The sequence below is a fragment of the Motacilla alba genome, chromosome 7, assembly GCF_015832195.1.
Source record: "Motacilla alba alba isolate MOTALB_02 chromosome 7, Motacilla_alba_V1.0_pri, whole genome shotgun sequence".
Taxonomy (NCBI): Eukaryota; Metazoa; Chordata; class Aves; order Passeriformes; family Motacillidae; genus Motacilla; species Motacilla alba.
This window is the reverse complement of record NC_052022.1, coordinates 23,026,102-23,047,007: the sequence shown is the minus strand read 5'-3', so window position 1 is coordinate 23,047,007 and position 20,906 is coordinate 23,026,102. Positions and strand designations below refer to the sequence as shown.

At 41.3% G+C, this 20,906-nt stretch overlaps 2 protein-coding genes across 51 annotated transcripts in view; both read left to right on the top strand.

Moving 5' to 3' along the window:
• TTN (titin) overlaps window positions 1-20,906 on the top strand; it is a 239,446-nt gene that overhangs the window by 46,674 nt on the left and 171,866 nt on the right. For all 50 annotated transcript variants that reach the window (XM_038142803.1, XM_038142798.1, XM_038142790.1 and 47 more), the window contains 26 exons: window positions 7,738-8,016; window positions 9,063-9,626; window positions 10,047-10,328; window positions 10,439-10,717; window positions 11,085-11,363; window positions 11,460-11,738; window positions 11,862-12,149; window positions 12,266-12,544; window positions 12,645-12,926; window positions 13,034-13,312; window positions 13,428-13,706; window positions 13,801-14,079; window positions 14,199-14,486; window positions 14,586-14,864; window positions 15,024-15,305; window positions 15,427-15,705; window positions 15,848-16,126; window positions 16,221-16,499; window positions 16,639-16,926; window positions 17,109-17,387; window positions 17,592-17,873; window positions 18,472-18,750; window positions 18,859-19,140; window positions 19,649-19,927; window positions 20,051-20,338; window positions 20,545-20,823. In XM_038142803.1, the coding sequence (XP_037998731.1) occupies window positions 7,738-8,016; window positions 9,063-9,626; window positions 10,047-10,328; window positions 10,439-10,717; window positions 11,085-11,363; window positions 11,460-11,738; window positions 11,862-12,149; window positions 12,266-12,544; window positions 12,645-12,926; window positions 13,034-13,312; window positions 13,428-13,706; window positions 13,801-14,079; window positions 14,199-14,486; window positions 14,586-14,864; window positions 15,024-15,305; window positions 15,427-15,705; window positions 15,848-16,126; window positions 16,221-16,499; window positions 16,639-16,926; window positions 17,109-17,387; window positions 17,592-17,873; window positions 18,472-18,750; window positions 18,859-19,140; window positions 19,649-19,927; window positions 20,051-20,338; window positions 20,545-20,823 (7,590 nt within the window). The remainder of the gene's footprint in view (window positions 1-7,737; window positions 8,017-9,062; window positions 9,627-10,046; window positions 10,329-10,438; window positions 10,718-11,084; window positions 11,364-11,459; window positions 11,739-11,861; window positions 12,150-12,265; window positions 12,545-12,644; window positions 12,927-13,033; window positions 13,313-13,427; window positions 13,707-13,800; window positions 14,080-14,198; window positions 14,487-14,585; window positions 14,865-15,023; window positions 15,306-15,426; window positions 15,706-15,847; window positions 16,127-16,220; window positions 16,500-16,638; window positions 16,927-17,108; window positions 17,388-17,591; window positions 17,874-18,471; window positions 18,751-18,858; window positions 19,141-19,648; window positions 19,928-20,050; window positions 20,339-20,544; window positions 20,824-20,906) is intronic.
• LOC119703252 (titin-like) lies at window positions 4,082-7,731 on the top strand. The gene has a single exon (XM_038142837.1). It carries the CDS (start codon window positions 4,665-4,667, stop codon window positions 7,092-7,094), a length of 2,430 nt encoding a protein of 809 aa, XP_037998765.1. The 5' UTR covers window positions 4,082-4,664; the 3' UTR covers window positions 7,095-7,731.

Sequence of the window (20,906 nt, the reverse complement as noted above, 5' to 3'; positions counted from 1 at the left end):
CAACATTAGTTTTGATGTGTTTGCAGAACCATCCGAAGAGGAACGGGTTGAGTTTAGGGCAGAGGACTCAGAGAACTGCAGCTTTGAGTTCCAGGTCACAGAAGTTCCTCCCAGATTTGTGAGGCCCATTTCTGACTACAGTACATTTGTAGGTGCCTCAACATGCTTCCAGTGTCTTGTGACTGGTTCCCCCTGTCCCAGTGTCCGCTGGTACAAGGATGGGGTGTTGTTGGAAGGGGATAGGTACTGTGCACAGGAAGAGCAGAACGGCTTGCACAGTCTTACCATTGAAAACCTGATGCAGAGTGACAGTGGGCAGTACAAATGTATAGCTACTAACAGGGCGGGAACTGCTGAGACTTGTGCTGTGTTAACATTATACTAAACTTCCATAATTTATCTCAGAGTCTGTCTTGAAATACTAAATGTTTTTATGACATTGTTCACTGCAGGTAAAAATGCAGCACTCATTTTAGGGGCATTGTTTTCATCTCCTTAAGGATGAAAACCAATCTGTGGGCATATTTGTATTTCACTTAGATTTGCCTTCTTTGGGGAATTTAAGTGAGATTTAATCCATGCATAGATTTTGTGCGCACTTTCTGCACTGACGGATATTTCAGACTCCTTCTACGCTCTTTGCTCATTCTTATAAAGATATTTTAATTGACACTGATTTGCATAGGACTAATTTTTTTGTATAATGTACATATACCTGTGTGTCTGTATCAGTGCAATCACTATTGTTTTATGTATGCTAGAAATCACCTGAAAATGTAGACACCACCTTTTTCTTGTGATCTAATGGTATGGAACACTAACTTATGCTTGCCGTTCAGTTTGGGTATAGTTCTGTTAAAGAACTCCTTAAATTGGTATTCCCCCTTCTCACAATGTTGTGTCAAAACATGATTCAAATCCTGTTTATGGTTTCTATCACTGCAAAATTCTTACATCTATGGGCCTCTTTCATGGAATTAAATGCCTTTTTCTAAGTCAATGAAATTATGCTGTTGCAAAGAAAAGCAGAGCAATGGGAAGAAAAATGAAAATTTTGCACTAGTAGAGACTGGACAGGATTTTCTTCTCTATTACCAAGTAATAAACATGAAAGCATATTTTGTACTGTATTTTTAGAAGTTAAAGGGAAAGGACAAAGGGAGTGTAATAATAACAGCTCAATTATGTTACTGTCAATTCATTAAAATAATCTTGGTTGTCCCTGTATTCCAGTGTCATTCGTAAGAAATGCATAGTAGTAAAAAAGTAAGATATTTTTATGCAGTATTCTTGTTTCACATTAGAACTGCATCTCTACATATTCCTTTTTTCTTTCTCTCTTTTTTTTTTTTTAATTATTAAGAACAGTTAAGTGTGCTATTTGTCGAGATGACCAGAAATAAGGGGAATATATTCACTTGTTACGTGTGGCATTTTCTCAGCACAGGAGATTTTTACATTAATGTTCTCTATGTGAATATATATTTTTATATTTAAAGTAATGCTAATATTTAGGAGGAACACACAGTAGCTGACATAATTAAATCAGAATTAAGTCTACATAAACAATGATAAATTGATTAAGAAAATATGTTAAATGGAGGAAAGTTATTAATTAATGTTTCTCAGAATCTAAATTACTCTCTAATGCACCTACCAGCTTTCCAGTCACCTATATGTCAAGATCTTGAGTTCAAGATCCCTAAGCAAAAATTAGTTTTACTTTGTTTACCTGTTAATGAGATTCTTCCAGTTATTTACAAATTGCTGTCAGTTGCCTTGCTTTAAGCAGAGTGATGACTTTAAGCATAAAAACTACTCCTATACTATGTTCAGTTATGTTCATACCATTTCTTATTTCTGTGTTTGATGAGTCCTCACAGTGAGACCACCATGTCTCAAAAAATCTGTTATCATCTAAGACTGTCTCATCACTCATCTGGGATACTGGTTTTTGTTCAAAAGATTCACCTTGCCCAATTGTGTTGCCTGATAAAAATTTAAAATCAGGAGTGGCAAGTTCTAATAACCCAGTACCTGGGCAAAGTGACTGAAGTGTTTAGGCTAATGCAAATGTGTCACTTCAGTGTCTTCTCAGTCATGACCCCTCAATAAATATTTAAGATTTGTATGTTAAAAGGCAAAGCTAGTTGTGCTTTCTGACAGGTAATGGTGGTAGAAAAGAGAAGCATGACTGTCTGACCCAATGTTGTGCTGAGAACGAATTACTCCATGATGTGTCCTTAATCCATTCCTTGTGTAGATGTGTAGCACTCACTGACATTCATTAGACAGCAGAGGTCCTTAGGGAGGTTGGCATGAATGTTCTATGTCAGCTGGGATGTGAGGGGTCTTTTAGTTCCAAAGTCAAAGAGGTCAGAGGCCCTTTGGTTAGGTTCTGCGCAATTGTGAAGTGTGTTTATTTTGCATGTAAATCTGAATATTTTTAGCACAAAGAGGCCCATAACTTGGTTTTTGAGCCATAAGCCACACAGGTCCAAGTTCATATTCACATCTGAAATATATGGCCAAGCATCTTTATCTTTACCCATGTAGTGGTGTTTGGGGTTTATGTAAATTTATAAGTCTTGGTTTAAGTTTCATAGATTAGCCAGGAGCACCTGGTTCACCTAAGCTATAGTTGTTAAATCTGGAGTAATCCTAGGTTTGAATGAACTTAGTCTGGGACAACTGGTATAGTTTGACTCTTTTCAAAATTTTGTGGTTTTCATAGGAATCAAAAAGCTCAAAATTTTATTTTCACATTTAATGTTGTCTTCATTTCTACAACACAAGTATCTTTAAAAAATAATTAAATATGTTTATTTGTCACCAATGTATATTGAATGTTAACATGTATGGTTAATTTGTGAAATAAATATGAAATTATTTAATTCCATCACTTCTTGTACTTCATTCATTTTACAAACATGTCTAAAATGTGAAGAAGTATCTGTATAGTTCTTCTCTCATAAATATCCAGGAACACAGAAAAGTTCATTAATTTTTGCCGCACTTCTGTGTATAAAGCATTCTCCTGTGCTAACATGGGTTTCACTCTGCTATATTTATATATATATATTTTTTTTTTATTGGCCCAATTCTGCCACCCATCCTCAAATTTATTTGCACAATTTATTACTGTTTTAACAAGGTTGGTAAGTAATGCTGAAGGACTGCTGTAATTTTTTTTTTTTTTACTTAAGCATTTCTTCTCTGCAGTTAATCATTGCATGCACTGTGCTATGTCATTTATATTATTGCATTTGTGGCAAGACTAATAAGTACTAAAACCAATGAGAAAGAATTGGGGGACAGAGTTTGTTTTTTATGTTTGTTGTTGGAGTGCAGCAAAAATTCTTATCTCTCAATAAGTTTTAAAATTGAAGACACTGTAATTGAGAAGCTTCTCAATTACAGTGCCTAGAGACATTACAGTGTCTAGAGACATTAATTCACTCACATTTTTAGTCTTTTTTTTAAACTCTTATATCTGTCAAATACTCTGGGCCTTTACTGAGGAAACTTGACTCAGTGAGGACAATAGTATTTGATTTCCAAAGGTTTTACTTGCATCATGCTTTTCATGAATTTTTCCATTCCTGGAAATTTCATATTTCACTGATGTTTCTATTGTCAAACATCTGCAGAGATGTTCTTGCCTCTCATTTTAAACTACTGTTGGAACTAAAGTTGTCTAATGCAAATATCTATAAATTCAAAAAGGCAAGAAAACAAAAAATCTTAAAAGTCTGTTCTCTTTTTCTCTGACATTGTGGGAGTTTTAATATGCCACATCTTGACAGGGAGGAGTTCAAAAGCAGAATTTTAAATCGATCATATTAAATCAAGGGTTTAAACTTGTGATGTTTGTAATTATGATGCTGTTAACTTAAGGGTCTAATGACAAAACCAGGACAAAGCTGTTAAGGTAGAGGTAATCTTTTGGTGTGCTAGACAAAAGAGAGTTTAAAGAGATTAACTATACATCAGAAGAGCGATTAGTGTGCTGAAAAGGTTGTGGGTGTGTTGGTTGGTTGTGGGGGGGGTGAGGGGTGGGATTCAATCCTAATTGTGGCATTCTGGGGGTTTTTTTGTTGGTGTTTTGAATTATATCAGGGTCTTAGCACTATTCTGTTGTACTTGTTTGCATAGGTGTACATACAAATATGTATGACACACACCGCTTTAATTATATCTGTGAAATTCATCTATGTTGCTTGATTGTTCCTTGCACAGTGCACCCTGGAGGAATATGCCTAACCCATACTGTGATGTCAGGTTTAAAGACACATCCGTCCTGATCAAGATAGGAAATTCTTAAGCAACCTGACAACACAGCATGTCTTACTCATTTTGGCAGGCGTGACAGCAAGGGGACAACACAGACCTCCTGTTCATTGCTAGCTGCTCTATAGTATTGAGAAAGCCTCCAGCTATAGAATAATAGATGGCCTAACACTGTGTATTGCTATCTATGAGTATTCTCATACATATTCTAGTAAAACTAAACAATTTTTTTCCATACAGACATCACTAGGTCTCTTACTGCCTCTTCTGAGGAAGGAAGAAATGAAGGCTACAGCAGCAGCCTTCAGTTGCCTGATTGAGAGAAAACACTTGAATTTGAGCCTGGAAAACCAGTTTGTTTCAGCAAAGCAAAGATGAAAATTGAGGAAGAGGGCAAAGCCCTTGTTTTCCTCAAGCAGGTCTCAGATGTTAAAGTCTGGCAGGGAGATGTAGCTAGGCTCTCTGTTACTGTTACTGGCAGTCCCCCACCCAAAATCCAGTGGTTTTTCAACAGTAGGAAGCTAACCCCATGCATGGACTGTAAGTTAGTGTTTGCTGGCAATGACCACAGCCTCATCCTCCCGTATGCAGGAGTGCAGGATGAGGGTGAGTATCTGTGCATGGCCAGCAATGTACACGGTGAGACCAGCTGCAGCGCCCAGCTCCATGTGCGCCAGAGGCAGCCGGGATTCCCCTGCTTTGCCAGGGAGCCGGGCAGCGTGCAGTGTGCACCAGGCTTCACGGCAGTCTTTGAGTACACTGTGGAGGGGAAGCCATGCCCCGACATGCTGTGGTCCAGGGGGAGCGAGCAGCTCTTCTCCGATGCGCGTCACTCCATTGCTCAGCATCCTGATGGCTCCGGCTCTCTGACGGTGTGGCACTGCGTGGAGGAGGACACTGGGCTCTACACGTGCAGGGCAGTGAGTGCCCTGGGTGAGGCCTCATGCTCTGCCAAGCTCCTTGTGCTGCACCAGGAGCGCGCTGTGTGCAGCCAGAGCCCGGCCTTGCAGCACTCTGCAGTGGCAGAGGAGCAAAGCCTTCTTTTCTACCTGGAGGCTGGTGAGCTTCCTGCAATGGAAGAAGCACTCAGTCTTGAGCCCGTGAGGCAGCCTTCAACCCTCCTTCAGCTCCAGATGAGCCAGGCAGTGTACATGCTGCCCAGGGAGGATGTCTTGCCTGGCTTGCCACCAACCTGTCTGGCAGCGCAGAGTGTTGAAGAGATGCTCACCCAGGCGGCCACAGTACAAGAGAGCAGCGGGCTTCTGGCAGAGCCTCTGGAAACCCTCCCTGCTGGCCCCCAGGGTTTGGTGCCTGCAGCGGTGATGGAGACACAACTGCCAGGCTGCCTTGGGACTGTAGCTGCACAGATACTCATGCCCAAAGAGGAAATAATCCCCAAGGCAGCAGAGCAACTTGCTGCTCTGAAGACAGAGGCTTCCCAAACCCTTCTACAGGTGTCAAGCACCACTGAGAGCCGCGTCATGGATGGTGACCAAATCCAGATCCTTGAGGTCTTTCAGATAGAGCAAGGTGAGCTGAAGACTGAACCAAGATTTCTCTCTGAATTGGCCTTCATTGGGGGCCAAGCTGTCCCCCTGGAGAACAATTCTTTCCTGGAAACAGCGAAGGAAGATTTTGCTGCAAGAGTACATGAGGGACAGGCTGTGAGATTTCCCTTGTTGCTGGAAGAAAACCAGTCCGTGGAGTCAAAACATGTTGATCTTTCCAAGACACTTAAGCAGTGGCAGAGGACAGAAAGACAATCCCATGAAACAATGGACTCTCGTGAGCTCCAGCCAAGCCAAGTCCTCAACAAAGACAGTGAGCTCACTCCTCTGGTTCCCAAAAGCTGCACCTTAGACATAAAGTCTCAAATCAGAAATGCACTGAAAGCTGCAGTGGTAAGTGGGAAAAACCTCTTATTTTCACAATGGGTGGCTGATAAGGAAGATGTCAAAGTACAGGCAATAAACATCACCAAGGAGAATACACATACCTTGTGCACATATGTTGTGAGCACAGGAGGATGCAGTCCCATAGAAATCCAAGTCGCCTTGGGAGAAGTGAACATTCAGACAGCTGACCAGAAAACAGTCTTGAAGGAAGTTTTCTATTCCTTTCTTTGTGAACATAAATGTTCCCTGACTGGTGAAAAATCCAAAGCATTGCCATTCTCTGCCAGACCACTTCTCTCAGGAAAATCCTATGATGAAATCTTTGAGTTGGAGCCCCAGCAGGCTGAGAGGACTATGGAGGAAGAAATACAACTGGAACACCCTTTGTCTGCACAAGTAATCAAGGCTGAGCAGAGTCTAATCAAGGATGTGGGTGCAGCTGTAGCCACTGCTGATGTAGCTTCTGCAGATGTTCTTACAGAGACACCCACAGAAACACTGAAAAGAAAAGAGAAAAGGGAAGAAGAATGTCAGGAAGAGGGCAGAGAGGGTCTGGAAACTAGAGCTGGAAAGCAAGAGGATGAGCTGGGCAAAGGTTATCCCATCACACAAAGCAAACTGGTTGACACTATTGTGGAGGAAGAGGAGAGTGTCAGGCTGGTGTCTGTCATAACAAATGTCAGAAAGGTGAACTGGTACTTTAAGGGTAAACTGGTCTCTTCAGGCAACAAATTCAAGTGTTTGCAAGATCAGGACACACACACACTAGTAATAAGCAAAGTGTGCGGGGAGATTCACCAAGGAGAGTATACCTGTGAGGCGCTGAATCAAGGTGGAAAAAGAGCAACAGCAGCAAAACTCACTGTTGTTAAAAGAGGTTGGATTATGGGGATAAAATTATCTTTATAATGCACTGCTCTACTAATGAACCTCCCCTACTATGTGCATCTTTGGACAGAGATACAATATTAATACCATCATGCCACTAATCAGAGGGCTCTCTTTCTCTCTGGATTGGTGGTCTCCTTTTACCACATTGCAAGGCCTCTCACTTCCATTACCCCAGTCTTTGGTCAGGAACTTTTTTGTTTCATTGCACTAGCATGTTCAGGACAAAGCTGTATCTCAATCCCAACCATTTCTCCTATTCTTGCTTGAGAAGTGGAGCTGCTCTTCCCATTTTTCTCACTGCTGCACCCTCTCTCACTCCTTAGAGTCATTGCACTTCTTGTTCACACCATAATTTCTCACAAGTCCAGAATAGATTACTATATATTTTTATCCTTTTGCTATTGTGCATTGCTATTTCCCTTTGTTTTTCCAGTATCACCACTGTTTCCTGATGTCATTATGCACTATAAGACTGTCTGTCCACTGAGTCTATTACTGCCTTATTTCTTACAGATGTTTTTTTGGTGGTTTTTTTTTTACAGTCACTTTATGTGAATTGCAAGTATGTCACCTTTTTGGGGCTTTTTTTCAGTCAGTCAATAACTTAATTTCAGAATGTCAGCAGGCAGGATTTTGAGTTACTCTCTGCTTCTAATTTCAGTTGCACCGATCCTGAGGAGAAGGCTTGAACCCTTGGAAGTGGCTGTAAATCATGTGGCCAAGTTTACCTGTGAGGTAGAGATGGCTCCCAATGTCAAGTTCCAGTGGTACAAAGCCGGACGAGAGATATACGATGGGGACAAATACTCCATTCGCACCTCCAACTACCTCTCCACACTGGAGATCCCAAGGCCTCAAGTTGTTGACTGTGGGGAATATAGCTGTAAGGCTTCCAACCAGCATGGCAGTGTAAGCTCTACAGCTGTTTTAACAGTAACTGGTAAGTACAGACCTTCAAACACTTCTCCTTTTCCGTAAAATACCGTGGTGTATTGTAATGCTTTCACTGCTATACTTGCAGATGTTTATGGTAGGACTTTTGGTTGCCATTATACTGCATAATCCATGCCTAATTTTGGCAGGCACAAGCATAGAAAAGGAATAACTCTTGAGAATTCTGCTTTTAGGGTCTTCTGTATGAAGAGAAGGGAATCAGTGTGAAAAAGCTTCAGAGGGAAAGAAAGAAAGGGGAAAGAGAGCAGGAAGAAACAGCATGGGATTGCTTTGTGAATTCATTCTTGAACAAGGTTTATGTCACAAGAAACACTTTTAAATCTGATTTCTTGGTGTAATAGTCACTGTGTGATTATCCCAGCACCCTAAATTTATCCTGCAACTATACTTGCGACGCAGGTTATGCAGATCTGCATACCTGAACATCTTTGTGCCGTGGCCAAAGGGGAGCTCTGTGACTGGGGAAATAGATCTTCTTAAATAAAAGGAGGTTTAAAGGGTTTCAATTAGCAATTGTTTTGTCTATTGAGAGCTATAGAGTGGGGGTTTTTCTTTAAAGAAAGAAACGAACAAAAAGCCATCATCTTTTTGGGATTTCTTTTATGATGACTTTTTTTACTCTGACTTTTCTCTTTCTGGGGGGAGTCCTTATGTGGTCTTTGCTAAGTGCTAGGTGCTAGAGACTAGAAAAAGGTGCATGGACAGTGAAATGCATGCAAACTTGCCCATCTTGAGAGAACAGAGAGAAAATATGTCAGTCTTGAGGGAAGAATTTAAGGCTTTTTGTTTATTTTCCTTTAGTTCGTACATTGCTCCAGAGATTCAAAATGCCTTCAAGCTCTGGAGCAATACATAGACTGAAGAAGTACAAAACCAAAAGCCAAAATTTATCATCTTTAACACCTCTTATCTCTTTCACTGCTGTTTTCTTTTGCTTAACAGTGTTTAATGACAATCTGGCCTCTCTTGCTCTCTGGCAAATATGGCTTGGTTCCTCTCCTCTTGATAACATTGAACCCCTTTGTTTTGCAGAGGCATTTCCACCAACGTTTCTTACCAGACCTGAACCTATTACTACTTTTGTTGGCAAAAGTGCCAAGTTCCTGTGTACTGTTTCGGGCACTCCAGTCATCGACATCACCTGGCAGAAAGATGGAACAACTATTTCACCTTCAGACCACCATAAGATCTCCAAAGTGGAAAATAAACATGTTTTAGAAATTTCCCATCTTACCACTAGTGACAGAGGGGTTTACACTTGCAAAGCTTCCAACAAGTTTGGGGCTGATATTTGCCAGACTGAAATGGTCATTATAGACAAGCCCCACTTCATTAAAGATTTGCAGTCAGTACAGTCAGCAGTTAATAAAAAAATCCGCCTTGAATGTCAGGTAGATGAAGACAGGAAAGTAACTGTGGGGTGGACAAAGGATGGAAACAAAATCCCTCCAGGCAAAGATTATAAGATTTACTTTGAAGACAAAATAGCCTCACTTGAGATTCCTCTGGCTAAGCTCAAGGACTCAGGCCACTATGTGTGTACTGCTTCAAATGAGGCAGGAAGCAGCTCCTCTTCTGCCAGCGTCACAGTCAGAGGTAAGATAGTTCTATGCCCCCTTTACCTTTCGTCTTCTTGGGTTCCCCATTTCTTCTTTCACAGGCAAAAGACTTCTTTGGGTTGAAATTACACTGTGAATTCTTCTCAGACCTGCCACCCGGTCCATTCCCTGTAAAGTCTTCTCCCCTGCTGCCTTGCAGTGCACCGTGTGTTACTTCAATGTTTCTGTCACCAGAGAAAATCAAGAATTGATCCTGCCTGCAGGGTAGAGATGGATGAAGAGGGAAAGCAAAATCACAGAAGCTGCAGCTCAGCAAAGATTATGCTGATCTCTTGTGAAGCTGTATTTTGTTCTTTCTCTCGGAAGCAATCTTTCAATTTCAGCTTTCTTTCCTTTTTCCCCTTTCCTCTTCCCCTTCCCCTTTTTACCATCTCTTCCCCTCTCTTCCCATTTTCAGAACCACCATCCTTTGTGAAGAAGGTCGATCCATCTTATTTGCTGACCCCAGGCGACTCTGCACGCCTTCAATGCAAAATCAAAGGGTCTCCTGAAATCCAGGTTACTTGGTTCAAGAACAATAAGGAAATCCATGAAAGTAATACGCACAGGATGTCCTTTGTCAATTCTGTGGCTGTGTTAGATATTTTGGAAATGAAAGTTGATGACACTGGGACCTACTCATGTGAAGCTGTCAACGAGGTTGGAAGTGACAGTTGCACCACCGAAGTGGTTGTCAAAGGTCTGTCCTTCTTGTTGCTGCCAGTCACACTCTTGAGAAGAACCTTCCTTCTTTTTTTTTTTTTTTTCTTTTTAGCATGGTTGACTAATTCTTTCTTACTGCTTTTATAGAGCCTCCATCTTTCATCCGAACACTTGAACCTGCAGAGCTAGTGAAGGGAACAAACCCCATTCTTCAGTGTGAGGTTGCTGGCACTGGACCCTTTGAGATTAGCTGGTACAAAGACAAGAAGCAGATTCGCAGTAGTAAAAAATACAGGTTGACGTCTCAGAAGGCTGTTATTTCTTTGGAGGTGTCCTCATTTAATAGTGCAGATGTCGGTGAATACGAGTGTGTTATAGCTAATGAAGTCGGGAAGTGCATGTGCAGTGCCACATACATCTTGAAAGGTCAGTGGGAGAGAGAAAACTCCATTTACTGAAGGGATTGGCAAAAAACTCTTATTTCATAAAATGTCTTTTCTTTGGATTTGTCGGAGACTGGGGAGACTGGGGATAAAGAATATCTTCTTCTCTTAAAATTCTGTGTGTATCTTGCATCTTATCTTGCATCAAACCTGTGAATTTGAAGAACACTGAGATTAATGGGCCATTAGCTCCCAGCTGGAGAAAGCACTTCTCCAACTTGCCTGCTCTTTTGCTGAACTGTGACATGTGCTGCACATACTGTCTTACAAAACTGTCTTTAAGTAGCAGATTTTATGTGATGATGTAATAGTAGATGAGTATTTTTTCTTGTCTCTCTTCTTTGAACTAGAACCACCATCTTTTGTTAAGAAAATCGAAAATGTGACAGCTCTGGCTGGAGATAGTGTTACCTTGCAGGCCGTGGTGAAAGGGTCAGAGCCTATTTCTGTGACATGGATGAAGGGCAAAGACATTATTAAAGATGATAACAATGTGAGAGTGACATTTGATCATGGTCTAGCAACACTGCAAATTACCGGAGTCCAGCTGAGCTCTGGTGGTAAATACACCTGTGTGGCTGAGAACGATGCAGGAAGCCAGTCCTGCTTTGGTGAACTAGCAGTGAAAGGTCAGTGGAGAAGTGCTGTGATCCCTTCAGTCTCCCACCTGAGAGGAGAAGAAATTTCCTTTTGTCCTTAACACCAGTTGTTTAATTCTGTTGTAGAACCTGCCAAAATAATTGAAAAAGCTGAAATGATCCAGGTTACAGCAGGGGAACCAGCTATTTTGGAGTACACTGTCACAGGCACTCCAGAGCTGAAAACCAAATGGTTCAAAGATGGAAAGCCACTCCCTGCCAGCAAAAAATACAGGATCAGCTTCAAAAATAACATTGCCCAGCTCAAGTTTTATGCCACTGAAATGCAGGACAGTGGTGAATACACCTTTGAGATATCCAATGATGTGGGCATCAGCTCTTGTACTACCAGCTTCACTGTGCTAGGTTGGTACTGCCTCTTTACAGAGAGCCCTGTTGCTCTGCTCTGTGCCTAACAGAGCCAGAAGCAGAACAGCACTCTTGTTTTGTTCATGTGTTCCTTTCTGTCATTTTTTTCACTCTCAACAGATCGCACTCTGCCTCCCTTCTTTACTAAACCACTGAAGAATATTGACAGCATCATTAGCACCTCATGCCGCCTAGACTGCAAAATTTCAGGCTCTCTTCCAATGACTGTCTCATGGTTTAAGCAAGATACTGAGATCACTTCAAGTGCCAAGTATACAGTACATTTTGCAGAAGGCTCAGCATTGTTGGAAATAAAACACCTAGATGCGAATGATGCTGGGGTCTACATTTGCAGAGCCACAAACTCTGCTGGTAGCAAAGAGAGCAGTAGCACTTTGTTTATAAAAGGTTTGGCAATTTGTTTCACTTTTCTTGGAATTTCGCTTATCTTGTGATAATACTTTTCTTTCCCAAGATACAAGCTCTCTCTTACTCTGCATTTTTTTCCTTTCAACGCAATCCAGAGCCACCCAGCTTCACTGTAGAACCAGAGTCTCAAGATGTATTGCCTGCATCAACTGTACATTTCAAAGGAATGTTTAAAGGCACAACACCACTGACAGTGAAATGGTTTAAAGGTGATACTGAGCTGGTGACAGGAGGCTCCTGCTACATCATGACAGAAGCATTAGCAAGTTACCTGGAGCTTTACGCAGTCAAACCAACTGACTCTGGAAAATACACCTGCAAAGTCTCCAATGTAGCTGGTTCAGTAACATGCAGTGCAAACTTATTTGTGAAAGGTTTGCATTCTTACTCTTATTTAAAATTCTAGCTGCTGGATTAACACAGCAGCACTCTTTCCTGTGTTCTTTGTCCTGAACACTCTTCTTAAATCCACAGAACCTGCTGCCTTTAAGGAGAAGCTAGAGCCGACTCATCTCATAAAGAAAGGTGGATATGCTGAGCTGACCTGTGAAGTCACTGGTACTCCTGAGATTAAAATCACATGGTTCAAGGATGATAGAGAGCTAAAAGAGAGTAACAAATACAGGATATCTTTTACAAAATCTTTGGCAATACTCCATGTTTCAGAGGTTGATACTGAAGACAGTGGGGAATACATTTGCGAAGCCAAAAATGACGCTGGGAAAGATATCTGCAGTAGTGTTGTTACAGTCAAAGGTGTGTGTGACATCCAGCCACACAGTTTGTATCTTTAGACTCAGTACAGTGGTACCGGCTTCAAAAGTATGACTAATGCAAATTGCACTTTCTTTTTCACACTGTAGAGTCACCTTATTTTAGCAAGGAGTTTCAATCCATGGAAGTCTTGAAGGATTCTGATGTGGTTTTGGAGTGTGAGGTGCTTGGCACACCTCCCTTTGAAGTGTTCTGGGTGAAAGATGATAAACCCGTACGGAGCAGTAAGAAGCACAGAATAAGCATTGAGAAATCTTTGATTAGCCTCCATGTTTTCAGGTTTGATGCTTCTGATGTTGGGGAGTATCAGTGTAGAGTAACAAACGATGTTGGGAGCTGCCTCTGCCATTCAGAGGTCACACTGAAAGGTTAGTTCAAGGTGAAGAACACCACTAGCATGCTGTTATCCCAGTGTGGTTTTCCATGCCACACTGTTTGTTACAGACCAGACTTGTACTTACATAACCACTTTCTTCCTGCCAGAGCCTCCGCAGTTTTTGAAGAAGATAGAAAACATTAGCTCCCTTCGAGGGGGAACAGTTGTGTTTCAGGCTGCTATTAAAGGTTCCTTGCCCATCACTGTGTCCTGGTTGAAAGACAATGATGAGGTGATTGAAGACAACAATATCAAAATGACCTTTGTGAACAATGTTGCCACTCTTATGGTGAGATCTATTGAGCTGAAACATGATGGGAAATATTTCTGTCAGGCTAAAAACGAGGCAGGAATTCAGAGGTGTTCTGCTCTGCTGACTGTCAAAGGTTGGTCTTACCCTGAAAGCTTGCAGTGATCTGGGACAGTTCCCTTGTGATTTTTACTGATGTACTTAACACTCTATCTCCTTGTTTACAACAGAACCTGCTACAGTTGTGGACAAGGCTGTGTCAATAGATGTGACTGAGGGAGACCCAGCAACCTTGCAGTGTAAATTTTCAGGAACAAAACCTATTACAGCCAAATGGTTCAAAGATGGCAAGGAACTGACATTGGGCCCAAAATATAAGATCAGTGTTACAGATACCGTCTCAGTCTTAAAGGTGCTTTATGCAGATAAGAAAGATAGTGGAGAATACATTTTTGAGGTTCAAAATGACGTTGGAAGCAGTAGCTGTTCTGCCAGCATTAATGTCCTAGGTGTGTATGGGCTTTCTCTTATTATTGCTTTTAGATACCAAATCTTTTCTCCTGAGCTGATATGTGCCACAATCATGGTTGAATTTTTATATTTTGTCTTTTTACTCTGTCTTGGATAGATCTCATTATACCACCTAAATTCACCAAAAAACTCAAGAAAATGGACAGCATTAAGGGGTCTTTTGTCCACCTGGAGTGCATAGTGTCTGGTTCGCATCCTATAAGTATTCAGTGGTATAAGGATGGCCAAGAAATAACAGCAAGTGAAAAGCACAAATACTCTTTCCATGATAATACTGCATTTTTGGAAATAAATAAACTGGAAGGCACAGACAGTGGCTCTTACACTTGTGAAGCAACAAATAAAGCAGGAAGCAGCCAATGCAGCGGGTTCTTAACAGTAAAAGGTTTGAGTTCCTTCTTTGTCTTCTGTTAGGTCTCTCACACATAGTTTTGGATTTCCCTATCTCAGAGTAATCCCCTTTCTTCCTTTTTGCATGTTATAGAGCCGCCATATTTTGTGGAAAAACCCCAGTCTCAAGAGGTTGTGCCAAATGCTAGAGTTCAGTTCAAAGCACTGGTGAAAGGGTCTACTCCTCTGCAGATAAAGTGGTTTAAAGACAGCCAGGAACTCCTGTCTGGAGCTAGTCGATCTGTCTGGAAGGATGACACTTCTAGTGTTCTGGAGCTCTTCTCAGCTAGGACATCTGATTCTGGGAGCTATACTTGTCAGATAAGCAATGACGTGGGGACTGCAACCTGCAAAGCAACTTTGTTTGTAAAAGGTGTGCATCCCAATTTAATTTTTTTGATTCTGATTTTTCTGTGCAGTTTTGGTGGGAGGGGGAGGAAGCCTTTTAGCCTTTTTTTTCTTTAAACTCTGGGGTTTTTTTTATTCCTACCTTGAATATTATAAAACCTCGACTTCTCTGTCCATCTTCTAGAGCCCCCCAGATTTATTCAGATGCCAACTTCTGTAGTAGCTTTGCGTGAAGGACAGTCCACCACTTTTGAGTGCCAGGTAGTAGGCACGCCAGAGATCCACATTACATGGTACCTGGATGGAAATGAAGTGACTGACCAAGCTAAATACGGCATCTCCTTCATAGATGGTTTAGCTACTTTGAGAGTCACTCAAGCCAGAGTGGCAGATAGTGGGATTTATGTTTGTGAAGCCCACAATGATGCAGGTAGTGAGAGCTGCAGCGTCGAGCTGAAAGTAAAAGGTTGGTTTGGAACATCTTGTCATCTCTGTCACATATCTGGGGTGAGGAAGTAGGAGATACTTCTTCTCCCCTCAAAACTATTTGAGGTTATTATCTACTTTCCCCTCATTCTTCCTTATAGAGCCTCCAACCTTTGTTCGGGAGTTGCGTCCCACCGAGGTAGTGAAGGGCTCAGAGGCCACACTAGAGTGTGAGGTGACTGGTACCCCTCCATTTGAGGTGAAGTGGCTGAAGAACAATAAGGAGATGTTCAGCAGCAAGAAATACACCATCTCCACCAAAGAATCGGTATTTACTCTTAATGTGACTAACTGTGACATCTCAGATGTTGGTGAATATCAGTGTATTATATCAAATGAAGGTGGGAGCTGTTCTTGCAGCACAAGACTCAGCTTAAAAGGTCAGTTCTCTAGGAAGCACACCTCAAACACTATATGCCCCAGCTAAAGTGTAGCAAGTGGAATTACATTATATGATCTCTCTTTCTCCTCTTCCCTTTCCATGACTTCTCTTCTGAACAACAAACAAAACTCACACCACAGAACCACCATCCTTCATCAAGAAGCTGGAGAACATCACTAGCATTTTGAAAGGTGATGCATTCTTTCAGTGTGTCGTAGGAGGTGCTCAACCCCTATCTGTGTCATGGATAAAAGATGAAAAAATACTAGAAGATGATGAGCACCACCACATTACCTTCGAGAACAGGGTGGCCACACTGAAGCTTACTAATGTTGACCTCAGCCACAGAGGGAGATACACCTGTCAGGCAAAGAACGAATCTGGCGTGGAGAAGTGTTTTGCTTTGCTTTTTGTACAAGGTGTGTACAAGGAATAACCTTGATGAGTACTTGGAAAGTCAGTTCCCTACCTATGTAGCTAACTGCTGTAATTTTTATACTCTTTATACCTCAGAGCCTGCACAGATCATAGAAAAGGCTAAATCACTTAAAGTCACTGAGAAAGACCCTGTGACTTTGGAGTGTACTGTGGCTGGAACACCAGAGCTCCGAATAAGATGGTACAAAGATGGCAAGCAGCTCCTGCCCAGTAGATACTACACAATGAGCTTTGAAAATAATGTTGCCAGTTTCAGGATTGAACCTGTATCAAAGGAAGATAGTGGCACATACAGTTTTAAGGTTGAAAATGACTTCGGAAGTAGCACCTGTGAAGCTGTTCTGACTGTGCTAGGTTTGTATTGCCAATACATCAAGGAGGGAATGAAAAATAATCTCCGTGAAGGATAAGCAAGAAGTTAACTAGTGTGTTTTTTGCCTTTTTTTTTGTTTTTGTTTTTTTTGGTTTTTTTTGTTTTTTTTGTGTTGGGCAGATCAATCAATTCCTCCTGTATTTATCAAAAAGCTAACCAAAAAGGATACCATTCTGGGATCTTCTATCCAAATGGAGTGTAAAGTTTCTGGGTCACTCCCAATTGTTGCAAAATGGTTTAAGGATGGAAAAGAGATAACTGACAGTGCAAAATACAGAAGCCTGTGCCATGAGAACACTATGTCACTCGAGATTGCTAACCTAGAGCTGGCAGACAGTGCAAATTACACATGCAGTGTCTCTAATGTTGCTGGAAACGATTCTTGCAGTGCTGTCCTGACTGTGAAAGGTTTGAAACTCTTACTACTTCTTATCTAAGATAAATGCTGGGAAAATACCTTAAATCTTATGCTAACACTCTTATAAATCTTAATGTTAACACTGAAAACTTGGTCTCCATGCTTGCCTCACTGATTTTCTTCATTCTTAGACATTTCTGATGTAACTGTGTCTTTTGCTTAAAAACTGCAGAGCCACCAAGCTTCTTAGTAAAACCTGAAAGCCAGCAAGCCATACCAGATTCCACAGTGGAGTTTAAGGCCACACTGAAAGGAACACCACCTTTTACAGTAAAGTGGTTCAAAGAAGACTTAGAACTTGTATCTGGTCCAACTTGTTTCATTGGGATTGAAGGTTCAACTGGATTCTTAACCCTCTATTCAGTGGATTCTTCTAGGAGTGGGCACTACACTTGCCATGTTTCAAATGATGTTGGCAGTGACTCTTGCACTACAACACTGTTGGTAACAGGTGTGCACTCTTTCTTGTTGTGTTGTTATCTTTTTGTCTTCTTCTCCTTTCTTTTTGCCAAGCCCACCTTGGTGATCTTTGATACACTGCCAATTGTATTCCCTACCCTGTGTTTGCAACCCACCGTTGTTTGGCTCTTTTCCCACTATTTTCTCTCCAGTATTAGTTCAAACCTTCCTGAACCCACTTTTTTTGATTTTTTAGAACCCCCCAAGTTTGCTAAGAAGCTAGAGGCAACAAAAGTAGTGAAGCAGGGTGACTCAGCCCGGCTTGAGTGCAAAGTAAGTGGATCTCCAGAGATGAAAGTAGTGTGGTTCAGAAATGACCATGAAATTGTTGCCAGTGAAAAATTCCGGACATCATTCATTGACTCTGTGGCGGTGCTTGAAATGAATCATCTCAGCACTGATGAGAGCGGTGACTACATCTGTGAAGCTCACAACCCTGCCGGCAAGGCCAGCTGTAGCACCAAAGTCACTGTGAAAGGTTAGCTGTCCTCTTGTTTTCCAACTGCATCTTATTTTTTTCCCTGGTGGCTGTATCCATTAGAAATATACAGGAACATGAGATTAATTTATTTCAGAACTGCCCTGTTCTTCATGTTATGTTTGTTTCTTGATGCCCCCTCATCTTCTCTGCCAGTGTCTAAACAAGAGAGATGATGTTCTTAATGCAGATGAATACTAAGCTAGTTTTTCCCTAGTTCTATAATTTTAATAGTCAAGACAGTTCATAGTGGGAATTACTATATCAAGAAGCTGAAATATGAAGAGAAAGAACAGACACAAACTGACTAGTGTCAGTTTTACACCCTGTATGGGAGATTACTACCAGCTAAATGAGACCTGAACCCTCTCTGCTAAAGGTCACTCCTCTGTTTACCTCTTCTAAAGGGGCGCTAAGGGCTCTTAGTGCTCACCTTTGTGCAAGCTCATTTCATATTGTGCCCAGAACAAGAGGGGAGTCTTGCCCATGCTGTAGATATTCTCAGCAGTCCCGTTTTCCAGAAACTGGTATCTGTATACTCTTTGTCGATTAAAGAGCTTCAGACTACTTTCTAAATGTTCCTTTCTTCCCTTGTTAGAACCTCCTGTCTTTAGCAGGAAGCCTTCTCCAGTAGACATTGTCAGAGGATCTGAGGTTAGCCTGGAATGTGAGATTTCAGGAACACCTCCATTTGACGTTGCCTGGTACAAAGACAGGAGACAAATCCGCAGTAGTAAGAAGTACAAGGTTACAGCCAAAAACTACCACACGAGCGTTCGCATTCTTAATGTCGAAGCTGCAGATGTTGGTGAATATCAGTGCAAAGCACAGAACGATGTTGGAAGTGACACTTGTATTTGTACTGTGAAGCTGAAAGGTAAAGTACTGGTACCTGTGTCTTCTGCAGTGCTCCCAAGGGTGCTGCATTGCTCTTCCTCGCAGAAACATTGTGAGTATTTACTATAACTGCGTATTTCTTCTTCAGAACCACCAAAATTCTTGACTAAAATAAACAGCATGACTGTTGTGGTTGGTGAACCAGTAGAGTTACAAGCAAGAGTGGAGGGCTCCCAGCCAATTTCTGTGCAGTGGCTTAAAGACAAAGAGGAAATTATCAGAGAAAGTGAGAACACAAAGATCACATTTATGGAAAATATTGCAACTTTGCAATTTGTGCGCACAGAGACCAGCAGTGCTGGAAAATACACCTGTCAGATCAGAAATGATGCTGGAAGTCGCGAGTGTATGGCTACCTTAACTATCCTAGGTAGGTATAAAGCACAAATTCATGGAAGGTTCTTTTTAAAGTTAGAAACTTGGCTATTTATTATCAGCTGTATACTTTGCTTATGCCTCTGAGTTCAAAACAAACAAAATAGAATCCTTCTCTCCCCAACAAGCAGAAGTCAGGTTCCATATTTCCAGTAGTCCAGCAATAGAGTTGGAAGGAACCACTCTATTTTTCTGTCATGTCTTCTGCTCATGCCTGCTTGGAGAGGGAGATTAAAATATTTCATATTTTAAATGAAAGTATACTTTAAAATTATTTAAAATATTTTAAAATATTTTTACTTAGTTTTGGAAAGCATCTGAAATTTGCAGTTTAGAGTAACAGAAAGGATGAGAAAAACAGCTGTAAAAAACTCCACACCCCAACAAATCAAAATTTTCTTAGTATCAAATAAGTAAGCCACATCTCTTACTGCTATAATACTTACAGCTAGTACTTATCAAACCCTGTTTTAACCGTATATATTACCCATCTCTCCTTCCAGAGCCTGCAGTCATTGTAGAGAAAGCAGAGCCAATGAAAGTTACTATAGGAGATGCCTGTACTTTGGAATGCAAAGTAGCGGGCACACCACAGCTTTCCACTGGGTGGTTCAAGGATGGCAAAGAACTGACCAGCAGCCAAAAATACAGAATCACTTTCCTCAATAATGTATCTACACTTAAAATTATGGATGCAGAAAAGGAAGATGGTGGATTGTACACTTTTGCTGTACAAAACAACGTGGGGAAAAGCAGTTGTACGGCATCAGTTGATGTTTTAGGTTGGTTGGGTAGCTTGTCTTCTATCTTTTACAAAAGCTTTTGTTTGCCAATTCTCTGTCCTTTACTCCATTTCTTTACTCATTTTCTCTCTAACCGCGGATTTATTATGTTTTCTTATGCAGACCGAATCATTCCTCCTTCTTTCACAAGAAAACTAAAGGACATCCCTTGTGTTCTGGGTTCCTCAGCACTGCTGGAATGTAAAGTGTCAGGTTCACCTCCTATTTCTGTTGCCTGGTTCCAAAATGGACTTAAGCTAGTCAGTGGAGAAAAACATCAAATGTCCTTTTCAGATAACCTGTGTATTTTAGAAGTTAATTCACTGAGCCACTCAGATACTGGCTCTTACACCTGCAAAGCTACCAACACAGCTGGCTCAGATGAATGCAGTGCTGTATTGACTGTACAAGGTGGGTATATGTTGGTCAGGAAGCTCTCTGAGCTATTCTTTTCTCTTTTTCTCTTGAAATTCTCTGCAGTCTTTTGTAAATATTCTTGGGGAAAACTATTGACAGAAAAATAAAGATTTTGCTCTTTATCTTCAGTAGGTGTGTGGAAATATCAGAGCTATGCTGCAGCAATTTGTCTTATCTATCTTTTTCTTTTGTGTATTTAGAGCCACCTTCTTTTGAGAGGACCCCAGAGCCTCTGGATGTATTGCCAGGCACAAGCATCACTTTCACATGTGTTGTCAGAGGAACCCCTCCTTTTAAGGTTAACTGGTTTAGAGGGGCCAATGAACTTGTGCCAGGGGACAAATGCAATATCTACTTGGAGGAGTCTGTTGTGGAGCTTGAGTTATTTGATGTAACTCCTCCCCAAAGCGGAGAGTACACTTGTCTAGTGACTAATGATGCTGGCAGGGTAAATTGTACAACACACCTCACAGTAAAAGGTTTGTAAAGATGATGTCTCTCTTACCCTAAATTATTATTTCCTTCTCTCCATTTGGCATGTTGTACTCAACATTTGTGACTT

Bases quoted from the DNA above. Each gene is read 5' to 3' on its own strand.
- LOC119703252 (XM_038142837.1), top strand. From the start codon at position 4,665: ATGAAAATTGAGGAAGAGGGCAAAGCCCTTGTTTTCCTCAAGCAGGTC.